We start from the raw sequence: 25,628 nt of genomic DNA on the forward strand, positions 1-25,628 counted from the left end.
TTTCATCCTTTTTAATGCAGTTTACCATTGTCTACAAAACCACAGATGTTTGGTTTACATTCCTCTATTGAACAGCAGGCGTTTTTCGCCCCAAAGCCATCCCACTTTTGGAAAGTGTAACAAATAGTTTTCCACAGCTGTAGGGCTTCAAAGGAGTGGAAAAGATAGATCTTTCAGAGATAAACCAGTGAGAAACATTCTTTAAACATTCATCTGAGATCTGTTTTAAAATAGAGGCCATTAGCATTTTTTAAAATAGCACACGGTTGGCTGACATTTACGGCAAATGAGAACTATTTTTGATTTGTCTATGCAAATCCTCTAATCTGCATTAACATTACAGACAAGACAAAAAAGGGGGTAAAATAGGTTTAAAAAAAATTAATAAAAACGCCACTTTTCCACATAGTCTTTCTTAAAACTTAGAGAGTGAATGGAAGAATCTAATTTCACGCTACAAAAAACCCATAATATTTTAGTTTAAGAAAATAATGTTATTTGTAGCAATATTGTAATATATATTTTCATGACTATTTTTTTCCACAAATTCTCATTGTTTAATGTTAAGTTGTTTTTTGTAATACCCATGATTCTCAGTAGCATTCCTCATTAGTGTAATTCAATATTTTACTAATTTTTAATCAGCATAAATTACAGTTCAATAGTTTACCATTTAAATGTTTTACAGTAATGAGAAAGGGTTATTTTCCTTCAATTCAGTCCTATGTTCATAATAAAAATCGGTTTAAATGTCTGATGTATTATCTTGTCCTTTTAACATTTAAGGGGTTTTCCCGTGACTGACAGCGCTAGTCAAAGCATTTATCAGTTGCGTCTTGTTCTGTTTTCACAACAATTCAGACTTTTCAATATAAAAGTCTTCGCTATTGACTGACACACTCATAAAGACAGTCTTTGCCGCCATCTAATGGTGTAATAATGTAACTTCTGTTGCTGTTCACGGTCAGGGACTATTTTTTCCGGCGTAAGGAAGGCTTTTAGTCAAAGTTTACTTCATGAAAGTTGCTTTGATACATATTTTTGGCTTTAATATTTTTATTGTGTGGTAACCGTTTTATAAAAGCAATAAGGTACTCGAGGCTAGTGCTGTATCGTGAATAAGTCACGGCTGAAGGGCGTTGTTGGGCACGACGCAAAGCGGACTCTCGTACCCTATTGCTTCCTTTATATACATAAATAAAATACACAAAATAACTGAATGAACTTAATTTTATTTCTTTTAACTTTTGGGTGAAACATCACATGGTAATAATCCTGACAGATTTTGTGAGATTCACTCATGTAATCTTACCAAACTTCAATAAAACTAAGAATTATTACTAGAACAAACTACACAAAGAAGTTAAACTTTCTGAAGTGGGCTCTCAAAAGCACAAAAGCTGCTCTCTTCACCTAAAGTAACCACAATAAAGATCAGATGTGGGACATCAGCCATTCTATCAAGAGGCCATATGGTTTCAATCACTGCTGTTCACCAATGTATGTGAGATTTCATAATCATCCAGTATTCACACACGTGGTCCTGTTGGTTTTTTAAGCATAGTTTGCTGTGATTCTGTCATCAGTGCACTGGAGGGAGGGTTTCAAGAAGGGAGGGAGATGAAGAGAGAGAGAGAGGGAGAGTGTATTGGGGACGTTGGAGTGCGTCAGAGCGCACTGGCTCCCCTCAATCCAAACTCACTGCATCTCCTTTCCAAGAAAACTCCTCCAGATTTCAGGAAGCCTCCGGATTGCTTTGTTTGGATGTACCGACAAATATTACAAACCATTCAAAAGAAGGATAGAGGGAGTTTAGGTTGTTTTATCAGCGCGAAAGGAGGGAAAGCGCCGTTACGCGTCGATTTGAGAGATTTATCCGACACTTCTGGAAGCAGCGCTCAAGACGCGCGTAATGGATCGATAGTAAGAACTTCTGGGAGTGTAAAGAAGCTCCTCTAGACACCGCGAAAGCGCTATTTTTGGTGGAATAAAAGTTAATTTGAGAGAATTTGTTAGTTATATAGTGTTAGACATTGTTACAGACCGACGTGCGCTGTGATGGATGGAGCAGTTCTTTTGATATCGATGCTGGTGTTGTTTTTTTCTGGAGATGTTAGAAGCGCGTCGTATCCTCAGCGGTATAACCTGTACGCAGGGACCCAGACTCAGACTCAGCCTTTAAACGGGGCGAGGGCAGCAAGCAGACACAGGTAATGACACTTTCATTTCATACACTACTATGATGATGAAAGAAATGAAAGGATTGAAAGAAACAAATAGTGAAAAAGTGTCTCTGTGTGTGTTGTATTATATATATATATATATATATATATATATATATATATAAATGCTGTATATAGCCATAGTATTACCTTATGATGATTCTATCATACCATTAAGATCATCAACATTTAGAAAGATGGATCAAATCTAACAAAATCAGTTTTTTTTTGTAACATTAGACATGACATTTTCAGACTAATCAAACTTTGCATTACTCTGAGGTAATGACAGTTGATAGACAGACAGACAAAAAGACTAAAGTTTTATAAGTCCCGTCAGGACAGTTACAGATGTTATGCATTTTTCTGTAATCCATTTATTGAGGGAAACATAACCTGAGGGGACTTTAAAAAGCAAATGTGCTATTAAATGTGTGCCACAGATGACTACATGAAAGGAAAAGCCTCCCTTTATCCTACAATGAAACGACAGGAGGTGCATTGCTGTCCATCCAAACAGCTAATTATCACTTACCTAATGCAAGGCTCTGCTTAAAAAGAACTGTTGTGGGACCCCTGTGATTTCCAAAGCTTTTCAGAATATGGTTATACTTGTCGCCACCTTAATAATTACGCTAAAAGCACCTTCCTTTATCTGTCAATCAGGTGGTTTTACAATGCAATGCTCACTCTCAGCCACACACACCCACTCTGACATTGTTGTTTTGTCTGTGATTGTTGGGGTGTGAACGGGAGAGGTTGTCCCAGCACTGACGTGCAGACCGGGGCTTCCCCCTTCATCTGACGCAATGCTTTTTTAAGGGTGGATGGACACGCAGGCCAGATGGTGATGGTCAGAGCCTAGAGTCATGAATTGTGGCCTTATATCTGTGTAATGAAGTAGTAAATAAAGATCAGTCATAGAAATTATTAGCTATTTTAGCCCATCTGGACTTATGAATAGCTCTCAAATATAATGCATTCCCCTTCACGGTCAGTGTAGTGAGGTAGTGAAGGGTGATGTCTAGATGTGAGAACCCTCAGTGCCAGCGGTATGAAGTATGTAGTGAAGTATGTACTGCCTGCTTGAGAAATCTGAGGCGAGTTACTGGGGATTAGCAGTCTGTTTGAACTTTTAGTTACAACAGATGTAAAAAGTATTCCTTTTGTGTATTTATTTTATGGAAAAGTGAAAAAGTGACTGAAATCAAGGGAAGAAGTAGTTCTTTTTCTCTCAATGTGGAGAACTCATCTTCTCTCTTGTGGCTTTTTCTCCTTTAAGTCTTCTAAATGAACTGATTGATAGATTTTGACTCGTGTTGCTTGCATCAAATGTGCATTTCCAGGGAAAACCACAACCCCTAATCAAATTTATTAAGGAATGTGTGCCTCAAATTTAGCAGCAATTTTATGCTAAAAGATTCTGAAAGATGAACGTTGCAAGAATTGGATATTCAGCTGCCAAATATGCGAACACCTAAATCACCTCTTTACTCTAAATTGTAGGCATTTGGTAAGGAACGCTGCCAGGATTTTGCGTGTTGGAATACATGTCCTAATATAAGAGGATACAGCGTCCATGAAAATCTAGCAAAATATGTTGAATTAGTGATTGTTATATGAAAAGGAAATTCTGGTTCATATTCAGAAAATAGGGTACTGATATGCTCCACTAAGTTTAATGTGTCAAATTTAATTGGAACTATGGATTAGCTCACCTTTTCAGTAAAGTTTTGGTCTGGATCTGGGCCTTGAGGGATCTAGTCTTGGTCTGGATCTTGGAGGGTGCGGTCTTGACTCCAACTATGGTCTTCAGGTGATCTTGTATAGTTATTTTTATCCCATGTGGATTTTATCATCCCTGATTTATGTGTACATCATTCTTTTGGGCATGCCATTAGCCATTTAGCTTGCTAGCTTAGCTAAAACGGCCACTGGATACTTACAATTATCTTATAATGTGTTAACTTTTCTGCTTATTTCAGAAGTTGTAGTTTCACAGAAACGCGTCATATTTTGAAATTAACTCACTCACAGAATTCAGCTTTGTTCAGACTTGAACTTTGCACTGCATGTAAAAAGGGAAAGGTAGAAGCTAATCAGCTTTGAAAGTAATCTCATTTTCGACTCATATTTTGCATACTAACATTTAAGTGGCATATACTTTGTATTATCTTTCATCAAATCTCACATTTTACGTCCAGGTCTCTTTTTTAAGTGTGAGAATGTCGCCTTGCAGTGCTGAATGTACTCTATAGTGTACGGTTTTGTGAGACATGAACTTTGAACTTCTTCCACTAACCTGTGAGCTTATTGAATTATACACCTTTTTATTATATATACAAGTATTTCTTGTGTAAGAAGACGCAATGTGTCTGTAGTAGAGATATAAAATGGTTTGGGTTGTGCTGTGTTGTCACAGTGTTTTAGAAATGAACTATGCTGATTTGCACATATACAGCCATAAAATTGGGCCCTTTTCTGCCAAACCAGAAGTCAAAAGTCCAAGCCTAAATGTTGTGTCCACTGCTATTCAGGAAATCATGCTGGACAAGCTTTGATGAATGCCCTGAAGACTGTACGCCCATGTTCATGTTTGCCATCTTTCATTTATTTCTTGAACATTTTTATGCTGACAGACAAACAGCCAGTGCTGGCATGCAGCTCTTCAGAGGGTGACTATTAAACTGCATGGTGTCTGAATAATAAAACATGGCACAGTCTTGGATTGGCTCCATTATATGTGACTTATTAGGAATAGTTTAACTCTACTGAGGGTATGGTCCAGTGAATGGTAATTCCTCAATAGAAGGCCCTCACGCAATCTGTGCCCACAGAACTTGGCAGAAAAGTCTGCAAATTTTCGCAAAATTGGACCAGTCATCATTCATAAATTTCTACACCCTTGGCAGGTTCACTTAGAGTTTTGGACTTATAAAAGAGTGAATCTTAAGATAGTCACCCCAAAATCAAAAAGGGAAAAAAGGGCTATGAAAAATGAAGATTAAATACATGATTATTTTATTTTATTTTATTTTATTTTATTTTATTTTATTTTATTTTATTTTATTTTATTTTATTTTATTTATTTTATTTTATTTTATTTTATTTTATAGCTTTGCATTAAAGTGTTAGTTTACCCAAAAATGAAAATTCTATCATTAATTACTCACCCTCATGTTGTTCCACAGCCGTAAGACCTTTATTCATCTTCGGAACACAAATTAAGATATTTTTGATGAAATCCTAGAGGTAAATGACTTATCCATAGACAGCAATATAATCAACACTTCCAAGGTCCAGAAAGATACTAAAGACATCGTTAAAACAGTCAACAGTGGTTCAACCTTAATGTTATGAAGCGACGAGAATACTTTTTCTTCGCAAAAGCAAAACAATAGTGAGTCGCCGTTCTGAACTACAACCTGAAAGCACTGGATGTAAAAAACGTATGATAATGACACAGAAGAGAAGATACTGTTGAATAAAGTCATTATTCAAAAAGTTTTCTCATCACTTCATAAAATTAAAGGATTAGTTCACTTTCAAATAAAAATTTCCTGATAATTTACTCACCCCCATGTCATCCAAGATGTCCATGTCCTTCTTTCTTCAGTCGAAAATAAATTAAGGTTTTTGATGAAAACATTCCAGGATTTTTCTCCTTTTAGTGGACTTCAGTTGGCCCCAAACGGTTAAAGGTCAAAATTACAGTTTCAGTGCAGCTTCAAAAAGCTTTAAATGATACCAGACGAGGAATAAGGGTCTTATCTAGAGAAACGATCGGCCATTTTCTTAAAAAAACACCTTCCCTATTCAACTTACGGAAACAATGAAACTGGCGCCATGTTCATTCCATAAGTTGAATAGGGAAGGCATAGGACATTTAGCATAAGCTTTTTGAAGAATACGGAATCGCGGTCTGGTGGAAGCACATGTGAAGCTATCATTTGTGCCTATAAAGCATATACATTTTCATTTTTTTTAAGAAAATGACCGATCATTTTATTAGCTAAGGCCTTTGGCTTGCTTGGTTGGGGACACTTGACATTTGACTTGACATTTGATATTCAACAGCATTCTTGACATTTATTCAACAGTTCTTTGATCTGCCTGCATTGACATTATTCTGCTGTGCAGCCGAAATTATGTATCAGTTATCAATGTAAAGCTGCTTTGACACAATCTGCATTGTAAAAAGCGCTATATAAATAAAGGTGACTTGACTTGACATTTGAAGCTGAACTGAAACTGTAAGTTTCAACCATTTGGGGCCAATTGAAGTCCACTATAAGGAGAATAATCCTAGAATGTTTTCATCAAAAATCTTAATTTATTTTCGACTGAAGAAAGAAAGACATGAACATCTTGGATGACATGGGGGTAAGTAAATGATCAGAACATTTTTATTTGAAAGTGGACTATTCCTTTAAGGTCGAACCACTGCAGTCATGTTCAATGTTTTAACGATGTCTTTAGTAGCTTTCTGGACCTTGAAAGTGTTGATTATATTGCTGTCTATGGATAAGTCATATACCTCTCAGATTTCATCAAAAATATCTTAATTTGTGTTCTGATGATGAACGAAGGGCTACTGGTGTGGAACGACATGACGGTGAGTACAGAATTTTAATTTTTGCGTGAACTAAACCTTTAATGAGAATTTGGAGGAGGAAATGTGCTTTATTAACTATAATAAAAATGTCAATGCAAAAAGATGTAATAGTTTTAAAAATAGGTTTTGTTTTCTTTATACAAATGTAATTTCTTAACCTGGACATTTCTCATATTTCTCACCCAAAAGCCTGTGCACACTATCTACAGGAAGATGCAAGAATCCAGCCAATTATATAGCGATTAGCACTGCTGATATTTTTTACCACGCAATCTACATCAGACAGTCTGTGGGCGTCCAGTCTAAAGATTGTATTGTGGTCAGTCAGTCAGGTCCAGGTTTGCAGTTATCAGTTTGCCCTCTGTAAAGAGACAGTGTTCAAAGCTCTGTTTGTTTCATATGCCCCAAAGGCTGATTAGATACAGACAGAAGTAAAGAGCCCTCTTAACAGGATAATGGAAAAGAGGTTTTTGTTTGATCTATTTTTGCAATATAGCAGACTAATGGGGTCTTTAAATAAAATACTGGTCATTAGCCATTTTATGAGTTTTTAACATTTGGGCTTAATTTGTAAGCTCTAATTTAACTTTGCCACCCATCTACATTTCAGAAGCATTTCTCCTGTAACCCAATTGCCTTTGAATGTGTTCATAGTCAAAATTCAGACCCATCCAATGTCTTTGTCATCTGTAAATCTCACTCATGCATCCATGCTCAAGTGCCCATCGTTTTTCTCTTTTTATTCTGTCAGGTCTTATTTGATCCTTAGTATTTTTTAGCCATTTCTTTTTGCCTTTTGTCCTGGTTTGTCAAGAGGATTTAAGCAAAGCCCTCTGTGAAAGGAAAGCTCTTGGCCCTTGACCTGGGCTTTTTGAAGATGTGGCAGTGGTTGTGAAGCCAAGAGCTGCTTGTGATGGTGCCTGTCAGTCTCGGGCCTCATCCAGACCACCCCACGCCGTCACACACTGACAGGAAGCCCTCGGTCATACAGCGGCCCCTTCACACCAAGAGGAACTTCCTGTAGTGGATGATCAGGACTCTGGCCTCGTTCTGAAAAACACCTCTCATATGCAAAGTGCTTCCTGTGAACAAGTTTGTGTTTGACAAGGGAAGCAGTTAATGAATATTAATGGATGTTCAGACATGCCAAAATGTCTGTCATGAATGATTGTTTCTGGAAGACAAGCTTGAATGGGATTGTATCATATCATATCCTTTAGCTTTGCTTGCAGTGAGTGGTTAGGTTTAAAGCAGTGATTCCAGTTCAGTTATCTTTATTAACATCTTGCTTCTTACTAATATGTCAACAAAAATATGTTCTAAGAATGTTTTGCTTAACATTATTACCAGAAAACGTAGAACAAACATTCTATTATTGTTACTGTAGGAACATTTATTCAGAACTATGAGAGAACCTTCTCAGAATGTTAGCCAATATTCTGAGAACAGTCAGCTGTTAGGTGGAATGATGGAGAAGTACTTGTACAAATACATAGCCTATCTAAACATGATTTAATAGCTTATTATAGCTGGAATTGTGTTTACAGCATTGTAACACAGTTCGTAAATATGGGAAGAAGGAGGCGGGAACCGGCGAACGTTCAAACAAAGTTTAATTCCAAAATAAACAAAGAACAAAACGAAAGTAATGCCGGCAGACCCTCGCGGACGTCTGCCGGCCACACAAACATAATAAACCATAACATAAAGTCCAGGCCTGGTCCTCTCTCGTCTTCCACGGTCGTCGCTCCTCCTTTTATGCTCCCGGAGCTCCTCCGTGAGAGACTCAAGGCCGGTGTGCCTCCCAGGTGATGCTTGTTATCACTTGCGTCACCGGCCTCACGCCGTTCCCTCACGGCTCTCGCCCGCCCTGGTCGCCACAAGCATCTTAAGACAAGCAATATAAGACACACAGTCTTTTGTATGGGTGTTATGGGTGGTTACCAGGCCGTTGCTGTGCAGTTTCGATTGGTTATTAGCATGTTACACTGCACTGTTTGTGCCATGGACATGCTTGGTGGTTGCTAGAATGTTGCTTGGTGGTTGCTTACTTACCCAAGTCAAAAGAGCCCACCTACGTCTATGGCCTGGTTTCACAGACAGGGCTTAGATTAAGCCAGGAGAAGGCTTTAGTTAAAGGTGCAGTTGGTGATCTGGAAAATGCTAACGCTAGCCTGCTAGCATTTGAAAGCATATGATCCCACCCTCTCTGCAAATCAGCATCTAAAGCCACGCTTCCTCCAAAACACACGAAGAAGACACACTCACAGCTGCTCTCGGCAAAGCATCACAAGAGATGGCGTCAAACTACCTCATATCTCAAAACACATAACATTACAATAAAAACGAACATAAACGACTTAGAGAGCTTGTACCGTACTGCTGCAGATTCATTTTGTTGTTGATACTGTTGACATGGAAATGCATAATTGACCCTTCGCCAGGAGTTTGATTGACAGGCGATCTAACCAGTCATAACGCCGAATCTGCCATTTTGTCCGACAGAGCAGTCAGAGGAGTTAGCAGATTAACGAAGGCGGACTTGAACATGAAAAATGGTGTGTACGGACAACTTTACGTGATTGAAACAACATTCCTTATGATGTTCATTCATGTTTATTTGATGCTATAAATGAACTATTCACGAGCCGCTTGAACTGAGGTGCTACAGCGATCTGTCACAACACATTAAAGAGCCACAATACGGTATTTATTGTTTACATTTCTTTAAAAATGACAAAGATTGAAATTTGAGACTTTGTTTCATATCAAAATTAACCTGCTCTGTATTGTCTGTCGACGCTTTGTCAGTGTCCTCTTTGCTCCACAATGTATTTTTCACTGTGTAAGAAAATGATGTGTGGCGAAAGATCAGCATGGCTTGTCGGACATAGCAACAGTAAAGGGGGCGGGTAGTTGTGAACGGTCGATTCCTAGTCTGATTGAACAGACCTTCGTTCATCTTCAGAACACAAATTAAGATATTTTTGATGAAATCCAAGAGGCTTTGCCATCACAGGAATAAATTACATTTTAAAATATAGTTAAATAGAAAATTATTATTTTAAATTATTTTAAAATATTACTGTTTTTAGTGTAATATAATAAATAAATGCAGCCTTGGTGAGCAGAAGAGAATTCCAACAAAAACATTTTAAAAATCTTATAATCTTTTTCATATATTTTATCTTAATTCTACACTGTAACAAGGTTAGTAGATATGGGAAGAAGGAGGCGGGAACCGGCGAACATTCAACGAAACTTTAATGTAAAATAAACAAAGAACAAAACGAAAGTAATGCCGGCAGACCCTCGCGGACGTCTGCCGGCCACACAAACATAATAAAACATAAAATAAAGTCCAGGCCTGGTCCTCTCTCGTCCTCCACGGTAGTCGCTCCTGCTTTTATGCTCCCGGAGCTCCTCCGTGAGGGACTCAAGGCCGGTGCGCCTCCCAGGTGACGCTCATTATCACTCGCGCCACCGGCCTCGCGCCGTTCCCTCACGGCTCTCGCCCGCCCTGGTCGCCACATACCCCCATCGCCCCTCGCAGGCCGGGGGGTACTCCCGAGACTGCGCTCTACTCCCCCCCGGGGCCTGTCTCGGCGGCCGCAGCACCTGGGGGTAAGGACAGACGAGACGAGAGAAAGGAGACGGAAGCAAGGGGAGCGACAGGACGAGAGAGGGGAGAGAGGAAAAAGAAAAAAAAAATTCTTGGTCCGGTTCCCCGACACACTGCCGCTTGGTCCTCAGCCTGCCGAGAGGCTCTTCTTCGCGGTGCCATGCGGTGGCCGCTCGGTGGACGGCCCGATCCTCGACCGCCTCCTGGCGGCCGGCGATGGCTCCTCCGACTGAGGGCAGCCGGCAGCAAGTCCCCCGTTCCCTGCTCCTCCCCTTTATGGCGGACGGCAGCAGGCTCCGGCCCACGGCGAACGGCGGCGACTCCTCCGCTCCCTCTTGGACGGCAGCCACCCCACCTCGTCCCAGGGGCACGGCCTCGAGCTCTCCGTCCCACCTTTCACTAGGCTCCAGTACCACCGCTTCGGGCAGCCTCTCGCGGTCTTCACTCCCGCGCTGCCCGAACTCCGCAGCACCGCGATCCCCCTCAGCAGCGAGGGCTCTCCGACAGCATGTCCCTCCTTCCTCCCGGGTTTCGGCACCAATGTAACAAGGTTACAACACCTCTGTTTTCACTGTCATATGAACGGCTTGTTTGACTTCCTGCTTCTATGAAGCCACTCCCTCCGAAATACGCAATATGCTTAGATTGGTTAGCAGGTTGGTAGCGGGCCCAGTGTATCGTGATTCGCTGAAGCGTCCGGAAACGCCACACCCCTTACCATTTGTTACCGGTTACGTGGGCTTTGGTTTTATTGAATGCTCAGTTTGATTATATTGCTGTATCAAATTGTGCCCGAATCAGACCCAGATGAACAGCAATCGCGGCTTTTAAAGGACGTTTATGAATGGTATTTCATTTCGTATTTGTGTCAAAGTGTTTAGATATGCTGTCACTGCTGTTTGTTATCTTTCAATATACAGTTTTATCTTGATTAAAGCTTTACTGTAGCCGAATACATGACTGAGTAGTAGCATTTTTGTAAAAGTAGCATTAAATTTATGGGTTTATGATGTCACCAACCTAGGAAGAGGCTCGTTGTAGTCCAAACCGGTCGTTTTTGTAGGCAATAAACTGCCATAACTTTAAAAGACAATATCTCCATTTGCATTGAACTTTCAGCGCTGTAACTTTGCAGATACTGTTTATGCTCAAGCAGCAACATTACACACTAACTAAAGTTAAAAAAGTGAAATCGCACTGAACCACCCCTTTAACATTTTCTGCAGTTCTGCTTCTTGAGCAAATTTACATTTTGTTTGAAGGACTAGTCAAAAACAAGTAAAAAAATACGAATTAAAACCTCAAAAAGTCTCAAGAAGTTTCTGCAGTATAGAGGTAAAATGTAACTAAAATAGGAGTAAATTCCATGCTGATTTTTAGCAGATTTGGTTAATCTGATATCATGTAATTCCCAAGAAATCACACAAATAAGTGTTTTTATGGTGATGATGTGAAGATTGATGTTAAATCCATTCATATCCTCAGTGGAGCATTCTGACTGAAAAGCTATTATGACAAAGAAGAATGAAAGGTCAAACTTGCTGTTTGAAAACATTGAATACAATAAGCTCTTAAATGTGAAGTGTGACAATAATGATGGAGTTAGTTTAGCTAGCCCTGAAATGTGAATGTATCTCATAGGGATGAGTGTCCAGAGGATAGATTCAATCCAAGAATGGCATGAATGTCTAAATGTCTTTAGAGAAGACTTCTCTCCTGGCTTGTGTAAGCCACATCTGTGGTACGTCTGCTCATAAGGCATGTTCCTTCTCCTTTTGCTTTAGTGGAGTTCCAAGCTGAGACGCCACAGATGTGCCGCTGCGGTCAAACCCCTGCAGAAACCGCTTTCCTGTAACAGGAGCAAGTTACAGTATAACCACAAGGAAACATTTTTCCCACGAGCTTGCCCTTCCAGCATCAAATATGTGGCTCGTTCGGTAAAAGAGTGCCCTGACATTTACTAGTGCATTACTTATAAGGGTAATCATAACAGTGCGGCTTATCTGGAAATCAGAATGAGAAATAAAATTGGATGTGAACACCACGAATATCTAAATATTGTCCTGAGCAGATAAGAGTGGGGTTAATAGGACATCTGTTAGTGGTGGTGTTGGATGTTGTGGAGGCTGAAGTCTCGTTGCTTATTCTGGCGCAGTGTGTGATTTTTCCTACCTCTGCTTTATTTAAGGAGGTCATGAAAAAAGCGTTTAGCTCCAGATATTTAATATATTCTGGAAGATTTGAGTCGCAAAGGGGTCTTGTAGTCATCATTCTTCTTTGTGTACTCCGGATCAAATAAAGCCTGACTTTTGCTTTCCTTCCTATAGCACACGATTATGGCTATTATAGCTGTTTCATAAAGATAAAGTGCTTTTTGTTGCTTCTCATGCTTTCTTTTATCCCAGTTTAAAATGTAGAGACAATTAAGCTCTTTCAAGGTTGATTTCCTTTGTCATGTGACCTACCGTACAAGCCGCCTCAGTGTTATGCGCTATTAACGAAGATGGTTATAGGACAGTATATTTAAATCTTATCTTGGGACTTAGCTTTTATTAGATTTTACATTATTATTTTGATGTGTACACTATTATTCATAAGGGGTCAGTAAGATTTTTTTTTTTTAAAGAAATGAATACTTTTGTTCAGCATGGACATTAAAAGTTAGAGTAAAGCAAAAATTTATAGAAAAATGTATACACTCTGTATTAACAAATGAAGAATATCTTAATAAAAATATTTTTGAAAAAAAAAAAAAAAAATGTATACACTCTAAAAATGCTGTGTTGAAAACAACCCAAGCAACAAATTGGTTATTTTAACCCAGCAGATGGTTTAAATGTTTGCCCAACCTGCTGGGAATTTTTATTTAACTCAACTATTGTTTAAAAATTACTGTATTGCTTGCTTAAAATGAACCCAAAATAAGTTGGAAATTAACATTTATTAATATGTTTAATAAATGAACATTTACTAATATGTTTAATGAATAATAATTAAAGCATAAACATTTATTAAATTGCTTATTAATAAATGCTCACCTTTTGATTATTATTGTTGCCTCTACACTCTAAAAAATGCTGGGTTAAAAACAACCCAAGTTGGGTTGAAAATGGACAAACCCAGCGATTGGGTTGTTTTAACCCAGCGGTTGGGTTAAATGTTTGCCCAATCTGCTGGGTAGTTTTTTTTAAACCAACTATTATTTAAAAATTGCTATATGGCTAGCTTAAAATGAACCCAAAATAGTTGGGAAAAAACCAGATGCAATTAGAGGCAACAATAATAGACAAAAGGTGAATGTTTATTAATAAGCTTTAATATTTTATTAATATAAATTTAATAGTTTATTAATATAAATTTATTAATAAGCAATTTAATAAATGTTTATTGTTTAATAATTATTCATTGAACATTAATAAATGTTCATTTCCAACATACTTTGGGTTAATTTTAATTAAGCAATACAGTAATTTTTAAACAATAGTTGAGTTAAATAAATCTACCCAGCAGATTGGGCAAACATTTAACCCAACCGCTGGGTTAAAACAAACCAATTGCTGGGTTTGTCCATTTTCAACCCAACTTTTTTAGAGTGTAGTAAATTATGTGTCTGATTTTTAATTTCCAACCTATTTTGGGTTCATTGTAAACTAGTCATATAGTCATTTTTAAACAATAGTTGGATTAAATTAAATCTGCTCAGTATGTTGGCTAAACATTTAATCCAGTTGCTGGGTTTGTCCATTTTTAATCCAGTTGCTGGGTTTGTCCATTTTTAACCCCATTTTTAACCAATATTACAATATTGTATAATGTACAATATTAAGCAGCACAACCAGTTTAAACATTGGTAAAAGTTTAAAATGTTTCGTGAGCAGCAAATCAGCATATTAGAATGATTTCTGAAGGATCATGTGACACTAAAGACTGGAGTAATGATGCTTCAGCTTAAAATATATTCAAATTGAAAACAGTTAATTGTAATAAATTGTAATAATATTTGAACAGTAGTGCATGTTTATATAGTCTAATTGTATGCACTGTATATATATATATATATATATATATATATATATATATATATACTTCCAAGAAAGTATATTATAGTATAAGAAACATATTTTTTTAGTTTTTAATGTTGCATAAGTGTAGTGTTTGCTAACAGAGGAGTGTTTGCGTGCAGGCAGCAGTCTAATCTTAAATGGCTGTGTTGGAAAGAAATGCCTCACCATTTGCAAAAACAGCCATAATGAGGGCTGTTTCCACATGATACGGCATGATTGCATTTTGGTAATGTTTGTAAACGGAGATGGAAACCACTGGCAACAACTACATGGTGCAAATTCATGCTATGCCTAACAATATCAGTATTGTGCTTGCGGGTCAGTTTTGATATTGTATCTCTGTATCAGGGTTTTAGTGTGGACACAGTTGGGGTGGAACTGGGAGTGGACATGCGTTTCAGCCCGGTGCCCTCTTGGACAGTCAGACAAGCATGTGTCCCCTCCTAGGGAGATACAAATAAGCAAGGCTGTAAAAACAAGCTGCCCGTGCAGCCACAGCTGCTTTGACCGCTTCCTGTTGCATAGGTCAAAGGTCACGGTGTGCGGTGCACTGCCCGGGCAGCATGCAGGGTCGCTCGGAGGGGAAGATGTGTGGGTAGAGACAGAAAAGAAAGAAGAACTGAAGAAAAGCAAAGCGTGTGATGATTGAGCCTTTGTGTGAAGCCCTGAAGCACAGGAAGTGAAAATGGCCAGGCTATTAAGTAAAACAAGAGGGAGTTTTATGTCATTGTGTGTTTTTATGGAGTTCAATATCAAAAGAATTTCTTCACTGAGAATCGTATTTTCTCGTTGATCTGTGTTCACTCTGTCGCACATACACTGTCTCTTTCTTTATTTGTGTAACTTGATAGTCTGTTTCATTATGCATTCAATCTTAAGCATGCAGAGACAGGTTACTGATGGATGTGTAATTGCATTGTATAATCTCCAAAACCACAATTATCATTTCTTAAAGGAGTAGTTCACCCACAGATATAAATTCTGTAATCATTTACTCACCCTCATGTCATTTTAACTCATATGGCAGTTCATAGTGTCTGGTGAGCTCCAAAAATACACTATAAACATAGTTTATATGACTTGTGTGCTATATACTGTATCATCTTCTGAAGTCATATCATAGCTTTGTTTGAAAAACAGATGGAAATTTAAGTTGTTTTTTACTGAAAATCTCCCATCTGCTTTTTATTCTGAATACAGACACAAATGATTTCTATGGAAGCTTGTTTCCACCACTGCATAAAAAATAAAAAAGGTAATTGCGACTCTTTATCTCACAATTCCGACTTTTTTTCTCGCAATTGCGAGTTTACGTCACAACTTTTTTTTGCTCATGATATAAACTTGCAGTTGCGTGTTTTAAAGGGGTGGTTCGCTGTTTTTTTCTAGGCTTGATTGTGTTTATGGGACGCAGTTTAACATGTCTTAATGCTTGGTTTTTGAAAAAACGCTGTATTTTTCATATATTTTACCTTTATTCTACATTCAAATTGAACCCGAATCAGACCCAGATAGCAGTAATGATGAAGAGGGTCAAGCAGAACCTGTGCAAGCATGGTTTTTAAAGGACGTTTCTGAATAGTAAGTATTTCCTTTTGTAATTGTGTGTCAAAGTGTTTAGATATGCCGTCACTTGTAAATGTTACTGATTTTTGTTTGCATTCAGTATACGGTTTTATCCTGATTAAAACTTTACTGTAGCTTAATACATGACTGAGTAGTAGCATTTTTGTAAAGGTATCATTTAATTTATAGCATGAACAACTGTCTGTCTATGAACATAGAAGTTTGTTGGTGTTTGTTGCTGTTTGTTGAAGTATGCAATAGAATTTAGCTAAATGGTTAGTAAAGCAAAAACGCGTTGTTCTTTGTTTACTTCCTTGATGCAACCAAAAAATAGCAACATAATATATTTAAAAGACATGTACAAACAATAAAACGTGCTTACAGTTAAGGGCCCATAAACAGCAGCTTCTGCTTCTTAAGCGGGAACAATATCTCCGTTTGCATTGAACTTTCAGCGCTGTAACTTTTCAGATACTGTTTGTGCTCAAGCAGCAGCATTACACACTAACAAAAGTTAAAAAAGTGAATGAACGCAATGAACCACCCCTTTAAAGTCAGAATTACGAGTCAGTTCTAACTTTTTTTCTCAGAGTTGTGAGTTTATATCTCACAATTTCGACTTTATATCACGCAATTCTGACTTTATAATTATAGATAAAACTTGCAATTTCGAGAAAAATCTGAATTGCAAGAAAAAAGTCAGAATTGAGAAAAAAGTCTGAATTGCAAGACATAAACTCACAACTGCAAGAAAAAAGTCATAATTGCGATCTATTTAGTTTATATCACGCAATTCTAACATTATAACTCACAATTCTGACTTTATAACTCAAAATTGTGAGTTTAGTCCATGCAATTTTGACTATATAACTCGCATTTGCAAATTCTGAGGAAAAAAAGGCAGAATTGTGACATAAAAAGCAATTACCGTTTTTGTTTTTTATTCAGTGGTGAAAACAAGCTTCCATAGATTTCAAAACCCAATCCCGGTTCACTGAAAAAAATGTGCCTTTGGCAACATTTTTGCAAAATTGCATTGCTTCTTGTACGCGTATGAAAATAATGTACCACCTACACTAAACGATTGTGTTAACCACGAACATGCCATTTTAGCTTGCTTTGAGCTCTTTTATTGTGACTCATATTTCAAGAGACACCACATCAAAAATGTAATGCTGTACTAGCTGAGTTACTGAGCAAGTTTACTGCATCAGGAAAGCCACACATATGAAGCTGATTATATAATCAAACGTCAAAATGTATTAGTTTACAAATCATGCACTTGTAAAAGTTTTTGAGATCATAATATAGTATTGTGCAAAGGAACCTCATGAAAATAAGTCTTTATTATTCAATAATCTGTCCTCGTATTAATCATTTGTGTGAAAGGAATAAAAGTTGTTGGTGTTTTACTGCCACTAGTATTCATTTCAGCTACAGTCAAACCAAAAATTATTCAGACATTTTTGATATATTTTTTTACTTGTGGGTGCAGGACACTATAGCAAAATAAAGTAAACTGTGACATATTATACCCAAAAATTCTTCATACAGTGGACTACCAGTAAAATTGATCAAAATTTGTAACCAAAAATTATTCAGACACTTTCACCTGACCATGTTTTGCTTAAGTGTTATCTGACATAATTAGATGAATTGTTTCTGACAGTTTAACTCTGATATCTTGTCATTTTATTACCATTTTTTGAAACTATATTGAATAAACTGAATTAATGAATGAAATGTTAAAGGTATGTGAATAAATTTTGGGTTGACTGTATAAACCGCAGTGAATTAAGATTTTTTGGAGTTTTGCAAAAAATATAGGTAGAGACACATTTTTCCAGTGAGCCTATGTTGGAAAAACTGCTTCTGTGAGGTCTGGTCCTCACACAAAGCTAGCATGCAGCATAAGAAGACATTAAATATTGCACTTAAGCTGTATGGGCTGCTTAAGATGCTTTTAGGGTTTTTTTTTTTTTTTTTTTGACCTTAACATAAGCGGTCACTAAACTGTTTGTGTATTAAAAAGAGCTATTTTAAGATTCTTCAGCATTTTTCACCTCGTGTTTTCCTCAGACTAGAAATCAAACAGGTTTGGAACAACATGAGAGTGAGTAAATTACAATATTTTAATTTTGGGGTAAACTACATCTTTAAACTTGGAGTCTCATGAAAAGACTGTTACTATAGGCCATTGTTGTTGTTGTTGTTGTTGTTGTGACTTTTCCATGAAGCCAAAAGGGGGTTTGGTGGACATATTCCAAGCATGTGAGGACAATCAGAAGCTGAAGTCATTCCTAAAAACATGAGGCAGCTAATTTCGCATGATGTCACCTACTGCATCTCAAACACCATGGGAATAAGAACCGTCCAGCCTCTGTTAGTAGCCACTAGCCTCTACACGTGTTAATCATTGGCACTTTGCTCTATGACTCTGTGTAAACATATCAGTATCAATCAGTAGGCCGGGTGGGAGAGGCGGCCTCATGGTTTCTAAATGAGTGGGGGACATCGTCTTGGCGCTGGATCCAGGATTACAGTTCATATAAGAACCGTTAAGATCCCGAATTGAGGAATATCTAAGGTGACATGAATATATAAGACTTTCCAAGAAACAGGCCAAAGCTGAAGGTGATCATATAGAGAACCACTCATAGAGAGTTTGAAAAGTGATTGCATACTAGTATACACTACTGTTCAAAAGTTTGGGATCAGTAAGATTTTTTAAATAAATTATTTATTCTACAAGGATGAGTTAAATTGATCACAAGTGAGAATAAACCTATTTAAAATAAATGCTGAACTTTTGAACTTTCTATTCATCAAAGAATCCTGAAAAAATGTATCTCAGTTTCTAGAAAAATATTAGGGAGAACTGTTTTAATAATAAAAAATGTTTCTTGATCACCAAATTAGCATATTAGAATTATTTCTGAAGGATCATGTGACACTGAAGACTGGAGTAATGATGCTGAAAATTCAACTTTACTGTTACAGGAATAAATTATGTTTTAACATATATTCAAATATATTCAAAAGTACGGAAGAGGATTAGGGCCAAGCAATAATAAAAAAAAGTCGAGATAAAATGTTGAGAATAAACTCGTTAAATTACGAGAAAAAAGTCTTTAAATTACGAGAACAAATTCGTTAAATTACGAATTTGTTCTCATCATTTAATGACTTTTTTTCATGTAATTTAATTAATTTATTCTCATAATTTAATGAGTTTATTCTCAACATTTTATCTTGACTTTTTTCTCGAAATTTAACGACATTTTCTCATAATTTAACGAATGTTCTAGTAATTTAACGACTTTTTTCTCATAATTTAATGACTTTATTCTCAACATTTTATCTCCACTTTTTTCTCGAAATTTAACAAGTTTTTTTCTCAAAATTTAACGAGTTTGTCAACATTTTTTCTCATCTTTTTTTCTCGAAATGTAATGACATTTTTCTCATAATTTAACGAATTTGTTCTCGTAATTTAACGAGTTTTTTCTCATAATTTAATGACTTTATTCTCAACATTTTATCTCGACTTTTTTTTCTCGAAATTTAACAACATTTTTCTCATAATTTAACGAATTTGTTCTCATAATTTAACGAGTTTTTTCTCATAATTTCATGACTTTATTCTCAACATTTTATCTCGACTTTTTTTCTCGTAATTTAACAACTTTTTTCTCATAATTTAATGACTTTATTCTCAACATTTTATCTCAACTTTTTTCTCGAAAATTTAACGAGTTTTTTCTCATAATTTAACGAGTTTATTGTCAACATTTTATCTCGACTTTTTTTCTTAAAATTTTACGAGTTTTTTCTCGTAATTTAATGAGTTTATTCTCAACATTTTATCTCGACTTTTTTTTCTCGAAATTTAACAACTTTAATCTCAAGATGGTTTTATTTTTTTATTATTGCTTGGCCCTAACCCTCTTCCGTAGAAAAAGTTATTTTAAATTGTAATAATATTTCACAATATTACTATTAATAAAGTAAAGAGACTTCTTTCAAAAACATATAAAAAAAAATCTTATAGACCCCAAACATTTGAACAATATAGTGTAATCATTTAGCTTTGTCACAGTCAGCATAAAGTGTCGGTTTAACAGATTTTATGAACAAACGTTATTGACAAAGACATGGAAATGATATCCATCAGTGTACAATGCAAGATCTATATGGTCATACATGTATGAAAGTACTGCTTGGTTTTGGAACAGTTAAATACATTTTAAATTATTTAAATTAGTTTCTTCCTGGTTAAATTGCTCCCTAGATAATGGAAAATTTCTGCAATCCATTCTGCTCCATTGTTGTAGGTTTACTGGAGAAGGTCCAGGAAATGATATCATTGGATTATGGAGCCTGTTGCACATGTATATTCATGTACTCATTTATTTAAGACACATTTTTAACACATAGATGATGTGGCCATGGTTAAACGTGCCAAATTTGGTTGAACGTTCCTTCAAAACGTTACATTAGTCTGATGTAATTTCTGTCCTGGGAGAAGCAATTACGGCCTTTATTGAGGGAATGGACGGAGAGGACTGTTTTCAGCAGTGCTGAGGAACAAAGAGATGACTGTATCTTTATGCCAGACACCCTACATTGGATTATGTCACTTTTATGACAGATAATCAAGAGAATGGTGTGTGTGTGTGTGTCAGAGAGACAGGCACAGAGAGATAGTAAGTTCCAAATGGTGTTTATACCATTGAAGGGCTCTGCAAGAACAGAGTGATATTCATAAGATTTTACGTTTACTTTAATGCATTTAGCAGACACAAAGTGACTTACATTGCATTTAAAGTATACACATTTCATCCGTTTCTGTAAACCATGGGAATCAAAGTCATGACCAGGGCATTGCTTAACAGAAAACTGTGGGATTACAGATTCTTTAAGGGAGTCATTTTGCCATTTGTTATCATGACCTTACATGGTCCTTATTGTTTAATGCTTTTTAACCAAACATCACACAGAGAGACAGTAACCAATGTGAATTAAACAACACAATCAATGCTAACATCATGTGCAACAATGTGTTGCAGAATGGGTCCATTATCTTCTTTAAGATTTCTTCACAGTCTTATATTTGACTTTTGAGTCTTTCACTGTGCTGCAATGAGTTTTTAGATCCAAGTAGGTGACATAATCATAACATCAGGATAACATTACTTTCTTACTCTGAAATGTGCTTCTGTTTTAGCATATTTCATTTATTTTGTCACGCTTTTGATCTCAAGCGATTACACTGACAGTTTTTAAGTCATGACGTTTCTACATGACTGCATTTTTATTTTACTCTTACTAAACCCATTCATTTGCGTCACTTATGACTGTAAACTGTAAAGTCATTGATTTTGGAAACCAAAAATGATGTAATGGAAAAATATGAAAACATCCTCATAATATCACTTTTCGGGTACTGGAATAATCTCTCGTTGGTTCAAAGGGAGGCTACACACACTGGGATACATGTAAAGCTGCCAAATGCACTTTACTTTGTCCGCTTTTTTCTGAATTCTCTCATATTTTCCATTCTTTTTGGAGCTGAAACATGTTGAGAGTCTCTGTAAAGTCATGAGCTGCATGAGTGTTCGATGAAAGCGAGCCTGAAATGAAAATTCTGCATGACAAATCTGCTAAGAATGTGGATCATTCACGGCCGGCTGTAGAGGACTGGAAACACTGTGGTCGGGTTCACTCCAATCAACAGTTGAAAAACAAATACTAGTGGGCTGAAGCAGCCTGACAACTTTGCAAAATCTTTAAACCTAGAAAGTTCTCGCAAAAATCCTCGCAAAAACAGCTAGCATTACATGTGGTATTATTATGCTCCATATTAAGTAATGGATTGCCCAACTTAACACCATGAATTAGATACGGGTCAGTGAACCTTGTCATGTTACAATTAAGGATAGATTTTTTTTTAAATAGTTGTGGAACAGTAATGGAGATATAAAAGCTAGCATTTCTGTTGAAACTCCCTGTTGAAACATTAAAGGGATAGTTCACCCAAAAATGGAAATTCTGTCATTAATTACTCACCCTCATGTTGTTTTACACCCGTAAGACCTTCGTTCATCTTCGGAACACAAATTAAGATATTTTTGATTAAATCCGATGGCTCAGTGAGACCTCTATAGAGCTTTGGAGGTTGACGTCACACAATCTAAACTCCGCCATTTTGGCAAAAATACTAAATCATTTTATCGTATTCCTAAGGATCCTGATAAACAACTGAAATGGTTCACTGAAATAAAACGTGCCAACCAACAAAAACCCCAAAATAATGACTTTTCAACAATATCTAGTGATAGGCGTTTTCAAAACACTGCTTCGAAGCTTTACAAACCTTTTGTTTCGAATCAGTTCATCAAATCAGTTTGATACGCGATCCGAATCACTGATTTGAAACAAAAGATTCGTAAAGCTTCGAAGCAGTGTTTCGAAGCAATACATCACTAGATATTGTTGAAAAGTTGTTATTTTGGGGGGGGGGGTTTGGCGCACAAAAATATTCTCATCGCTTTATAATATTAAGGTAGAATCACTGTACTCACATGAATCTCTTGAACTGTTTTTAATATGTTTTTAGTACCTTTCTGGATCTTGAGAGGTTCAATGACATTGCTGTCAATAGAGGCCGAGCCATCGGATTTCATCAAAAATATTTTAATTTGTGTTCTGAAGATGAACGAAGGTCTTACGGGTGTAGAACGATATGAGGGTGAGTAATTAATGACAGAATTGTCATTTTCGGGTGAACTAACCCTTTAAGTGTGGCTGGGACATATTAAAGGGATCTTTCCTTTTAAAAAAAGCCAATAGGCTTTTAGTATGTTACTTCCTAGTTATTTGCACATGCTATTAGGGGAGGAGCTTTCTTATTCTAGAGAGCATTTGATTGGACAAAAATCTGTGTAGTTCATCATGAGTCATGAATATTTTTGATCAGTTTTCCTTGTGTATATCTATTAAAAGTTTATTTTGTCAACTTTCGGAGCACACTATCATATATAGATGACCTAAAAGCTAACAGATATGGATTAAAGGCCACAAAACTCTCATTTTGTTCTTTAAAATGTGATTCTGATTTGTCAAACCACTGCATCTTCTCTTATAATTCATTATAAACCTCCTTTCATTTAGCCAGCATGGATTATATTGTGATGTCATTACTCTGATCTAGCACCATCTGTGTTTAATATCGAAGGTCAGAACATGAAATTGTGCTGGCAATATGTGCGAGTGTCCCGAGCAGCTGTGGAGGCAGGAAATCCACCATAGGTCACCGATGAACCATGCGCAATCAAAGCAGGAGTCAGGTGGTAATGGTCAAATGCGACCACATGTCTTGGGAAAATTAAGTGTTTTTTCCATGACAAGCCATTTATTGGGTAACTTCCTTTTATTATTATGAAATGCATTTGCAAACAGAATGGGTCATCTGTTGATTACTGCTTTGAAAAGACCTGTTAGGAACAAGTGACAAACTGCTAAAGACTAGGATATATATATATATATATATATATATATATATATATATATATATATATATATATATAAAACGGTTTGTTCCTGTCCTTGATTCTGATTGGTCAATAGCTGTGTTTTATTCATGATTCACCGCTTCACCCAATGGTTCTGTGTATCACTACACAACACCCTTAGCAACCACTCTTAGCAACGTAAACTGTGTGTTCTCAATTGATATTGTTCATTGAAGTGTATTATGTATCTTACTGTATTATGTAGAAGAGTATTGTGAGAAAAAGATCAAGTGAGCGAGTTTATTACCTGCATTCAGATTTAGCATTTTCCTTCAGGTCAGTCCTATGTTCATAATAAAAAATCTGTTTAAATGTCTGATGTATTATCTTGTCCTTTTAACAGTTAAGGGGTTTTCCTGTGACTGACAGCACTAATCAAAGCATTTATCAGTTGCGTCTTGTTCTGTTTTCACAACAATTCAGTCTTTTCAATATAAAAGTTTTCACTACTGACTGACACACTCATAAAGACAGTCTTTGCCGCCATCTAATGGTGTAATAATGTAACTTCTGTTGCTGTTCACGGTCAGGGACTATTTCTTCTGGTGGAAGGAAGGCTTTTAGTGACAGTTTACTTCATGAAAGTTGCATTGATACATATTTTTGGCTTTATTATTTGTATTATGTGGTAACCATTTTATAAAAGCAATATATACAGTGGTGTGAATAAGTGTTAGCCCCTTGCTGATTTTTTATTTTTTTGCATGTTTGTCACACTTTAATGTTTCAGATCATCAAACAAATTTAAATATTAATCAAAGACAAAACAAGTAAACACAGCATGCAGTTTTTAAATGAAGGTTTTTATTATGAAGGGAAAACAAAATCTAAACCCACATGGCCCTGTGTGAGAGATTTTTTATGGGGGCAAACACTTTTTCACACCACTGTGTATATATATATATATATATATATATATGCAGGACACTGCATCTATATATCTATATATGTATATATATATATATATATATATATATATATATATATATATATATATATATAAATATATAGATGCAGTGTCCTCACATTTGTATCTGTAGTTGTTTGTCCACATAAAACACAAAACTTCCGTGTGACGTGAAACAGCCATAGTTGATATTTGATGCATGTATTTTTGATGTTTATTTTCAATGAATTATTATATTGATATTATTTAAGGACTAATTAATTTATATTTTTTGAAAGTTTTTCTTTCTTTTTATTAATTTCCATCTATTTTTTTTAAAATTAATCTTATTAAAAGAATATATTTGTGAACTATTGAGATTTGGGTAACTCCTTTGAAATAGAAACCAAGCGATGGACACAATATCACAGCATTAATGAACATTATGAAAATGAAATGAAACCTTTGCATGGGGCCATTTGTGGGAATCCATGCAGAGTTTAATCCTAATGAGGAGAAATGATATTCATTGACATTTTTGCAGCTGCACTCATGGTTGTCTGGTTTAACATGATTGTGATGATGCATTAGAAATCATGTTTAGCTGGCCTTTGAAAAGAAAATCTTTTCTTTTTTTTTTTTCTTTTTTTCTGAAGAGACACAGCATGAGTCTGATGTGCACTGATAGTAATATTTATTGCAACAGTCTGAGGTGTAACTTAAACTTAATTCATGAGGGCTTAGCGAATAACCACAAAAGACAAACTGCTTCTGCATTACACATAGCAGACAATCACGTAGTTTGTTGCCCTTACTAGTAGACTAAAACAAAACAGGGATGAAACCAAAGATAAGTGATGCAACCAACATGCTTTTACTGCAGTCAGCGTGGAGCCCAACAGATGTTTAAATTCCCATTGCATGGAGCAGAGAGATTGTATCAGCTTGATTCCTGAGCTTGTTAACATTGGTGTGAGGGACAGTGTCCACTAAGAGTAGCGAGAGACTATTTATTTGCAGATTTCTACTAATTTATGACGTCTCTCAGACTGGGGGGAATCACTGTAAATCTAACACAG

General features: G+C 36.3%; 1 protein-coding gene across 2 annotated transcripts in view; it reads left to right on the top strand.

The window, feature by feature from the left end:
- Nucleotides 1–1,635: 1,635 nt before the first annotated feature.
- The window catches only part of emilin1b (elastin microfibril interfacer 1b), a 38,793-nt gene continuing 14,800 nt past the window's right edge, over nt 1,636–25,628 (top strand). The window contains exon 1 of one of the 2 annotated variants that reach the window (XM_067367370.1): nt 1,636–2,210. In XM_067367370.1, the coding sequence (XP_067223471.1) occupies nt 2,059–2,210 (152 nt within the window). In that variant the 5' untranslated portion in view covers nt 1,636–2,058. Of the gene's footprint in view, nt 2,211–16,082; nt 16,105–25,628 lie in introns of those variants that run through there. The other variant, XM_067367371.1, reaches the window with a different exon arrangement.

The sequence above is a fragment of the Chanodichthys erythropterus genome, chromosome 18 (genome assembly GCF_024489055.1).
Source record: "Chanodichthys erythropterus isolate Z2021 chromosome 18, ASM2448905v1, whole genome shotgun sequence".
Classification (NCBI taxonomy): Eukaryota; Metazoa; Chordata; class Actinopteri; order Cypriniformes; family Xenocyprididae; genus Chanodichthys; species Chanodichthys erythropterus.